The 9779-nt window shown below is 34.1% G+C and overlaps 1 protein-coding gene across 1 annotated transcript; it reads left to right on the plus strand.

The window, feature by feature from the left end:
- Window positions 1-1508: 1508 nt before the first annotated feature.
- On the plus strand, window positions 1509-9773 carry LOC111395157 (the record flags this gene model as incomplete). The annotated part of the gene is made up of 11 exons (XM_023021164.1): window positions 1509-1625; window positions 2075-2182; window positions 4107-4234; window positions 4388-4538; window positions 4693-4802; window positions 5826-5909; window positions 6006-6054; window positions 6179-6270; window positions 7176-7311; window positions 7754-8720; window positions 9643-9773. Coding segments are annotated over exons 2-11 (1944 nt in total), but the record flags the coding sequence as incomplete, so codon positions are not given.
- Window positions 9774-9779: the final 6 nt, after the last annotated feature.

The following is a 9779-nucleotide window of genomic DNA, read 5'->3' on the forward strand; positions in this document are numbered from 1 at the left end:
TAAATGTGTATTATTACTTGTACTCATACTTTTCTTTATAATATAAATAATTTTCTTCATCTTCATATATATTAATAATTTTTTTATATGTATATATATCTTTTATTTTTTCTATTATTAATTTTTCTAATATTTGTTCCTTTATTTCTTTAGGTATTTTTTTAATTATTGTTAGAGTCATTATTTTTAATCTATTATGAATAGGTTTTAAAAATGCATAACTACCTCTTTCTTCCTCTAAACGCCAATAATTATCTATTTTTCTTATTTTAATTTTCATGATCTCTATGGCTCTGACGCCAATAAAAGAGGGTGCTACTTAAAGCGAACAAAAATCAAATAAATCAAATAAATCAAATAAATTGGTAATCTATTAAAATTCGTGTAGTATCTAAATTTCTTAAGGACTAAAATGAAAGATTTCTATACTTCATTAACTTATTATGTAATATTATAAAGAGGGTATTTTGGGTATCAAAATTAGCCAAAGGTTATTTTGGAAAAATGACCTTTCTATTTGGGTCATTTCCATGTATTTCCCTAAATAAACATATGAACAAAATTAATTATAGAACATTAATTGAGCCCTTAGGTCAAATAATTTACGTAGCCAAATTTTCCCCTCTCATATAGGGGAAATTGCAGTAAAGTTCCTCAACCTATGAATTTTATACAAAAATTCTTTAACTTTATTCCTTAACAATTTACATTCGTATGTAACAATGACAAAAAAAATTGGCAAAAAAATAAAATAAAAAAATAGAAACAAGTGCAGATGGTAATAGTGGTGGTGGTTGACGAGGAAAGAGGTGGAGATGGTAGACGATGATAGTTAGAATGCTAAGTTGAAGCACTTTTATTCTCTAATTTTTATCATTAAGTATTTGCTTATTTATCAATTTGAAATCACACAAAGAAGTAAGGATTTAGCTATTGAGAATTAAAAATTGAAGGTGCATTAGCAAGGGCGGCAATGAGCCTAAATGGCTCGTTTGCTCGGGCTCACTTCACCACAAGCTTTGGGCTAAGTTGGACTTGGATTTCGACGAGTCGAATTGAGATATATAAAGCTTGTGGGCTTTGCAACACCTAGCACTTATTGGCTTCATGAACCACCTCAAAGGCTGGCTCTTCAAACCTATGGACCACATACAAGGATTGCAAGCATTTTCTCTTGATTTTTTTCTAGGATATGTTTATCAGTTTTGGAGTTTTGAATAAAAAAAAAAATAAGATGAAAACAGAAGAAAAAGATTGATGTGAGACTCACACACTCATCTTAATGGCAATTTGAAAGATTCCGTCTACAACATAGCAAAAGGTTAATGATTTTACTGCAACAAATAAAATATTAGGGACTTGTTAGCTCAAAATGCATAGATTAGGAATCTGCCGCAATTTTTCTGTCCTGAGCGGGTCTTTTACATTTTCTCTCACACACACCCACATGTGTGTGTTCGGTCGCACATATATATAAAAAAATTGTAAATGAAAAAGGCCATCCATCCATAAAAGGCGTCTCAATCCTGTGGCTTCCAATCATTTCTTCGTGTACAGACTCCCCGAGCTGGATCCTTGCGTCTCTCTTTCTTTCTCTAGCTGCCTTTTTCTTGATCAAAATCTCTGTAAGTTTTTATCTTTTTTTCCTTTTTTGTTTAATTACAATGTCAAAACCGAAGTCGGAATGTTTAATTCATCTTATATGTATATTCACTCGTTTACACAATGCAGCGTACAAATGTTCGCGTTTATATGTATTCGTATAAAGTCTTATATCCAATGTGGGTTTTGTTAAATTGATTTCTTGATTATGTGCGGAATGTGGTGATTTTTCTTGCATTTTTTTTTATCTAAAAATGGAATGGATTTTCCTTTTGATTTATTGAACGGCATTTTATTTTTGGATTAGGGTTTGGGTGTTTCTTTTCCCCTTTCGTCTTTATGTGTGTGGTTTTATATGAATGGGCGTGTTTGAGGGAGGGAAATGTTTTTGCATGCGTGAATGTGGTTTTAATTTCTTGAGTAAATGATTTTTTATTTTTTATTTTTGGGTTTATTTCAGTTTTTTTGTAAGGTTAAAAAGGCAATGATGAGCAACGAAGAAGAGAAGAGGTGTCCACTTTGTGCAGAGGAGATGGATTGGACGGATCAGCAACTTAAGCCTTGCAAATGTGGTTATCAGGTTTGATTATTTTTACATTACCTTTATATTTAGTGGATTCTTGTTGATGTTTTATATGGCATTGAATGATTAACGAAAAAAATTAATGTTCAACGCATGAAATAGTTTTTCTCCTTCCTTCCTTCTTGATTTTTTTTTTTTTTTTTCCGATCTTGTACTATTTGATTGTACGGCATGTTTGGGCATCTCATATAAATGAGGTTTTTGAATATGTTTGGTGTTTGCTCTAATGATGCATATTAGGGGTAGCTGATTCAAGATTTTTCCTTCTTTAATTTTCATTCCAGTGGAGGGGAGTGACATGTAATGTGTTACTGTGGGTTGGAGGAAAGAGATAGCAATATAATTAAAAAAATTGTACTTGGTGCCTTTTTTTGTATTTTTTGGGGTGGCGTGGGAGTGGGGTTGATAGGTATTGTGAAATTAAAATTTGTGGAATGGGATTGGTGGCTTCCTTTGCTTATCTTTTATTACAGTATGTTATTCAAAGATATAATGTAATTGATGTTCTATAGCTATTGCCTGGCATGAACCATTTTTATTCTAAAATGCATTGTCTGGGTATAGATTTCTCCGAGTTTTAATGTTCTCCTATCACATCGTTTCTGAACTGCTCGTCAGTTCAACTCCAAAGTATTGATGATAGAAAGTTAGTTGATGTATTTCTTGATACTAATGGGATTGTTTATTGCTACAACTTCTCTTTTTTTCATACATATTAATGGTCTTGATTTGTCATAGAGTATAATTTCTTCTGCAACCATGATGAGGGAGTTTTGTCGGGGTAGTTGAGGCTGGCTCTAGCGATTTAAATGTCCAAAAAGTACTGTCAAATTTGTGGATATTGTGGTGTTGTATCCGCCTTATGTAAATAGATGCTTCTTGGTTTATTGTACTTCTGTCGTGTTCTATGTAAATGGATGGAAATCATCTTTCTTCTTGGTTTTTGTATTTCTCACACATTTGAAGAATTAAATCCTTGTTTGCTATAATCTTACAACAGTTAGGAGTAATTTTTGTTCTATCATGCAACTTATATTATTAATAATGTTGATGATGGAAAACTTTATTTGAAGTTTGGATTTGTAAATTGTCGATAAAGGTTTATTGAATTTAGAACTTAGCCAGAAAATTCATCAACTGGATAAATTAAAAAAGAGATTGAGCTTGCAAGCTTTTTGGATCAATTAGTATCACCTTACAATGTTCTTATATTCTAAAGAATGCAGCTGGAATTGAAATTAACGGGCTTGATAGATCTCAGATTTTCTGCCGAATGATGTTTTAGATGTGGAAATGTTTAACAGTAAAGGACCGGTAAAAGATGTTCACGTTCTTCATAAAACCCCTGATTTTTTCTAAAAAGGTTGGCTAACTAATGGAAGAGAGACAGTATTATTTGAGTTATAGCTAGGGGTAGTGGTATAGTTCCTAAATTGTAAATTATAACATAACAAGATAAATGTTGCTCGTTTATGCATTTTGCTGAACTAAATCTTCAAGCATAGTAGGTTGATAACCCAAACAAATGTAGTTTTCAGTTTAGTGTTTGAGATTTAATGGCCCTGAAAGTCATCCCATCCTCATCAACACCAGAATACGTGTTCCTAGTTTATTTTTAGCTTTCTGATGTCTCTTCTATTAATATTTGTCTCCTGATACCTATCAAAAAAATATTTGTCTCCTGATGTTTGGAACTATATAAATGTAGAAAACTAGTCATATTTTAATTACATTTATTTTTTGTCTCCCTCTCCCCTGTGTTTTATGCCTGAGGACATTTTTATCATTTAAAGTTTAGTCATCTGCATAAAAACATTACCACAATATCTGAATAACATTACAACATATCTCTTCTGAATAACTTCAAAATGCAATCTCATTTTAGTGGTATTTGTTAAGCATGCTGTTGTAATCACTGCAGGTGTGTGTTTGGTGTTGGCATCACATCATAGACATGGCAGAAAAGAATGAGACAGAGGGGCGATGTCCTGCTTGCCGGGCAATCTATGAGAAGGAAAAAATTGTGACAATGCAAGCAAGTTGTGAAAGGTTGGCTTTCTTTTGTGATTTATTTATTATTTTCTGATGTATGATGCTGAGAGTTTGACATTTAAGCAATTTATTTGTTTCATTGTTTTTTCCTTATGTGAGATGCAGAGAGCTAAACATTTACAATTTACTTTTTTTTAATATATTATATAGGACGGGGAATAAATTTGCAAGTCGGAAAAACAAGCCTCCAAAAGGCAAGCCAAAGATTAATGAAGTAAAGAAGGATCTTACAAATGTTAGAGTGATTCAACGGAAAATGGCTTATGTGATTGGGTTACCACTTAGTCTTGCCGATGAAGATGTAGGGAGCTCCTTCATACTTTCTTTTGTATTTCTACAACCTCTGTCTTCCTCCTATCAACAGGGGTAGTTTTTATGTCTTGATGATGGTTCTAACTGATTAACCAAAATTTGTGTACTTTCTCCAGTCTAAAGAAATGTTTCTTTTTTAACAGCTATTACTGCGGAAGGAGTATTTTGGTCAGTATGGAAAAATTACTAAAATCTCTCTCTCCCGGAATGCTAGTGGGGCCATTCAGCAATTTATCAATGACACTTGTAGCGTGTGAGTTCAAAGCTAGCAATTAAGTATCTTTTCTCTTGTTGAACAATTGAGTAATTTTTGGTAATCAAAATCGAGTTAGTCTTCAATTTCAAGGTGGTTGCTACTAGTATTTTGCCTCTTGTACTCTTCTACTTTGGTTCGACTTGATGTAAATATTTATTCTATGAGTAACTATATTTATACATAAAAAAATACAACCTCTCAAGGCACATCAAACAAATGAGACTTTTTTGAAAAATACTGGAGCAGTAAACTGAAGCACACTTGATGGGGATAGTGATTTGCTCATGCAGCATTTTCTTGAGTAAGTTTGATGCCGTAATCTGGTCATAGAGACAGGGAACATTATCCTGTGATGCAGTGTCTTGGTCAATTTGGCTATTGTCTTTGTATACTTATTACCAGTTAAAACAGAATTGCTATCACGTTGAAGATTCTTCGTCCGAATATGAAATATGAACTTATAAGATTTGCAATCAGTGTGAATTCTGAGACTAAATTGGAACAGAGAATATGTTTGTGAAATGAATGGAAAGAACCTAATTGTGTTTCAGTTTCTTTTTATGTTTTCTAATGAAGAATTCTATTTAAGATAATTTAGTGGGAACTGTGCAAAATGGATGGAATTGTTTCTCGGGAGAATGATATTATGTTGTGTTGGCCATACATATAATGCTTGTTGTATTGTAGGAAACTCAATAAAAAAGGGTGTGATTGCATCTAATATTTTGTGACATGGATGTGGATGTTTAACCAGTTACAGATCAAGGCAGATGCAGGAGGTGTTCCACTTGTAGATCCCCAATTTTTGTAGAAGGATGAGTGGTGATAGTGAATGAGTTTCTTTAGTCACATATTTTTCATTTTCTTTTATACTGTAAATTTCCATATTAGGATTTGGTTCTTATGCAGCATTGTTTTATAATTTTATTTATTTATTTTTTTTTTAATGTAGAAATTGTTATTCAGCCCATGTGACCTTTTGTTTGATTTCATCTATTCTTATATTGCGTTTCCTTCCAGATACATAACATATTCGAAAGAGGAGGAGGCCTTGCGGTGTATTCAATCAGTGCACGGTTTTGTCCTTGAAGGTAGGGATTTGAGGTAAGAACAGATCCCTTTCCTTATCCTTTTGATCAAATAACATGCTACTGTAAATTTTTTTCGAGAAAGTAAGAATTGGACCACTACTTGTACCAGAGCATCATTTGGAACTGCAAAATATTGTCATGCTTGGCTGAAAAACACGGTATACCCATATTATCCCTTGTGATTGTTTCCTTTATACAACATATTTATTTGAGAAACCTTGCAAGAAGTATTCTCTCAGAATTTGAGTTCACAAAATGCTGACAGTTGTTTTCTTGTCCCAGCCTTGCAATAATCCTTCCTGTCTATATTTGCATAGTATTGGGGATGAAAAAGATAGTTTTGGAAAAGATGAGGTTGCTGCAGTTCATACAAGGTTTTACTTGCACAACTTTGTTTTCATTCTTTTGACTTCCAATTTGATGCTTGTGACGTTTTCTGTTGTTCCAAAAATAAAGGTTTAATTAGCCTACTTTACTATGATCAAAGTGCATATAATATTTCAGGCAATCAGTTTTTGTTGAGTAGCCTGTGATTAAATTGGAAAAAAAGAAAGAAATGGTGATAAATAGGTTACAGATAGGAGTAAACTACCTCGGAAAAAAATATTTGTCCTATGAATTAAATCTGACATCCAACAACTGGTTAATCAGCTAACCTGATAGAGGCGAATGTTTGTGAGCTAGAGCAGCCACTCTTAGACTTTCCATGTGTATTCAAGTGTTTCAGATTGGAGAATGACTGCTGATTCTGATGATGGAAGTATGGCTGCACTGTGGCAGTTCTGTCTTTAGTGTCTTCTTTCCTCTACAGCAACCCATCTAGGAGAGAATAAGAACATTGTCTTCTTTCCGCTTCAGATTCTCCATTAACTTCTTTTGTCTTTACACATATGAAAGTGCTAATAATTATTGGAAAAGTGGAGCAGTAAAATCCTGTACTAGCTCGAGGGACTGCATTTTGCTGTCTGTGAGAAAGGCATGATACTAATAGTATTAAAGAGTTAGGGGAAATCACGATCCTTTCTTTTTCAAGCTAGATTCTTTTTTCTCTTTTCCTCTCCAGTACATCACAATATATCCCATTAATCATAAAGTAAATGTATTTAATCCTTGACATGCACACACAGTGGGCAGGTCATCTACCTTTTTGCTTTAGTATTTTGCAGCATAGGAAACTTCAGATTTTTGCAAACGGCTTCTATTCCCTGTTTCTCAATGTAAATGTTTACTATGTTGTATCTACCTTTGTTGGTTTTGACTTCTTTCTTGGTCTTTAAAGGAGTAGAGTCCAACAAATAGTTGGTGCTGCAAATAATCAGCTAAGACGCTCTGGCAGTGTGTTGCCATCTCCAGTGGACTGCAATAGTAGCAGCGCTGACACAGATGACACATCTAATGGCAGAAGTGCCATGATAGTAAGTAGTTTTATAAAAGGTTTTGCTTGATAACAATATTGGTCTTAAGACTGTTTATCATATATTCATATGCATCAGAAATACGATGTTCTTTCTCAATGATGCCTTTTTACATAGTTTACTCGGAGAAGTTTTGCATAGAAGATAATATGGTAAAACACACGAATGGTCACTGAAAATTGCCCTAAATTTCATGTTCTTCACTGAACTTATATTTGTTCCAAACTTGTAGCTGAACCAGATATCAGTCTAATAGTGTTGCTTTACTGAAACATTTTAAGAAGTTCAGTGATGAGTTTCAAACGAATTGAAGTACGGTGACCAACATGAAATTTAGGACAAAGTTCAGTGACTATTCACATTTTTTACCCCGAGATAATGTTTGTGATAATTGCTTGAGATTGAAAAATTATTGCTAAATAATTCTGGTGTTGATTTCCAGGATGCAACTCTTGGGTCTGCAAATAGAAACGGTGACATAGCATGCACATTTCCTTTTAAGTACAAGGAAGGTGTTCCAGCACCCAACAAAATGACAACTTTTGTAGATATTGTTGGACAGTCTAATTTTTCTTGTCCAGTAGAAGATGAAATTATCAATGAAGATGGGAACTTGTGCTCCAAATTTTCTTCAGTAACTATAAATGGGGATGTACATGCAGGAATTCCATATTCTGTTGCTAAGACATCCGAAGTTTCATCTAATCACCTGGGCATTGGATTGTGCTGGGAGCAACAGTTTAAAGATATTCCAGATGAACCATTTACAGAAGGTTCCCTGTTATATGAGAATCAAGGATCTAAGGATTCTTCTTCTTCAAGTCAGAGGGATTGTTCTCTCCAACAACCTTATCCTGCAAGCATTTCAGTGGATTTGTGCAGTCCTACTTTGTTGCATAAGAAGTCTCATACTTTGAGTGATGTTTTTGCAGATCATAATGTTGTAAACAGTTACGAGGATGAAGCTTCTTTACCGTTCAGATGTGTAAATTCGGTGTTAAATGATGAATGTAATGAGATGAAGTTCCGAAATTTTGCCAAATCAGATAGAATTTATAGAAGTTCTAGCTCATTTTCCAATGAAGAAATTGTGGAGCACTTGCGAAGAATTGATGACGATAACTTGACCAATATCAAGGAAAGCTCTGCTTTAGATGCTGTTGAGAGCAGTATAATTTCAAATATTATGTCAATGGATTTTGATTCATGTGATGATTCATTGAGATTGCCTAGTGGTTCTTCTGAGTCGCTTGTTGAAACTGATGGTCTGCGTGGTTCTTCCTGGAATTCCCTTAATGGCATTCAATCAGGGTTCTCATTTCCAGAACAGGCAAATCAAGTGGTTGGAGCTGTCCTCCCTGATTTTAGGGATAAAAAGGAGCAGTACTTGTGCAAGCCTCAGTATCGAGGTAAATTGAAACCTTTTTTGAGTTTTGTTTTTATTGTTGCTTGGCATTTAGCCAAATAATATGTTCTAGTTTTCGTCATCTTTCTATTGGTACTCAGTTGCAAATTCTATTCTTTCCTTTTTAAGTCTTGGTTAAATTGGTTTCCCCTCTATGGTTGTTACATATTCCTTTTCTGGCTTTTGAGCTTTTGCTTGTATAACTTTTTTCTACTCAGCATTCATTCAACTTCTTCACCAGTCGATATATGATTGTGCACTGACAAAATTCCCGTAGTTTCTATTTTTCACTGTTGCAAGATTTATCATAATTTTTTTATAATTCTTGCTTTCGTTTTTGGGTCAACTTTCTATAAAACCAGCTGCTTTCTAGGGTTTTTACCTGTTATCTTCTGCTGTGAAACTTGATCGTTGGGGAAAATCTTCCAAGCTTAGTGATCTTTTATCTCGTGCACATAATACATTCATGCATACAATTGTGTGTGATGCGAATGTATATTTTCATGTGCATGGTTGTTTTATAAAAATCCATTCTTGATTTGGTAGCGTGTTTCTTCATGTCTTGGTTTGGGACTATAATAGGATACACACATCCAAACTTTATCTCCTTTTTGTTGGTAAGAAATAGAATTTATTATTTATGTAACATAAGGTACTTCCAAGAAGAGGATAAGGAGTTCTCTTCTAACATAAGGAAGCAAGTTCAAATGACAAAATATAGTTTTATCTCAATCTTCCAACCAAGAACTGAAGATGGAGGAATATCTTTAAATTCTTTAGATGTTGAAACCTGTGAAGTCAAAAGCTTGGCTATCTAACAGGAGGCTAGTTATTCCTTTTACCTATGTGATGCACCCATTTTTCGGTCATTTCTTTCCATATTTCCAAATTTTGTAGAATTGTATCTTGATCATCTCTTCTGACAGCTACTAGGCCTCAAGGTTTGGCTCCACCTGGGTTTTCAGTGCCCTCCAGGGATCCGCCTCCTGGGTTTTCTTCATGTGAGAGAATAGGCTCCTTGCCCCGTGCCCCATCTGGTCTCTCTCTCTCTCTCTCTCTCTCT

This window comes from Olea europaea, chromosome 6 (genome assembly GCF_002742605.1).
Source record: "Olea europaea var. sylvestris chromosome 6, O_europaea_v1, whole genome shotgun sequence".
In the NCBI taxonomy this organism is placed as follows: Eukaryota; Viridiplantae; Streptophyta; class Magnoliopsida; order Lamiales; family Oleaceae; genus Olea; species Olea europaea.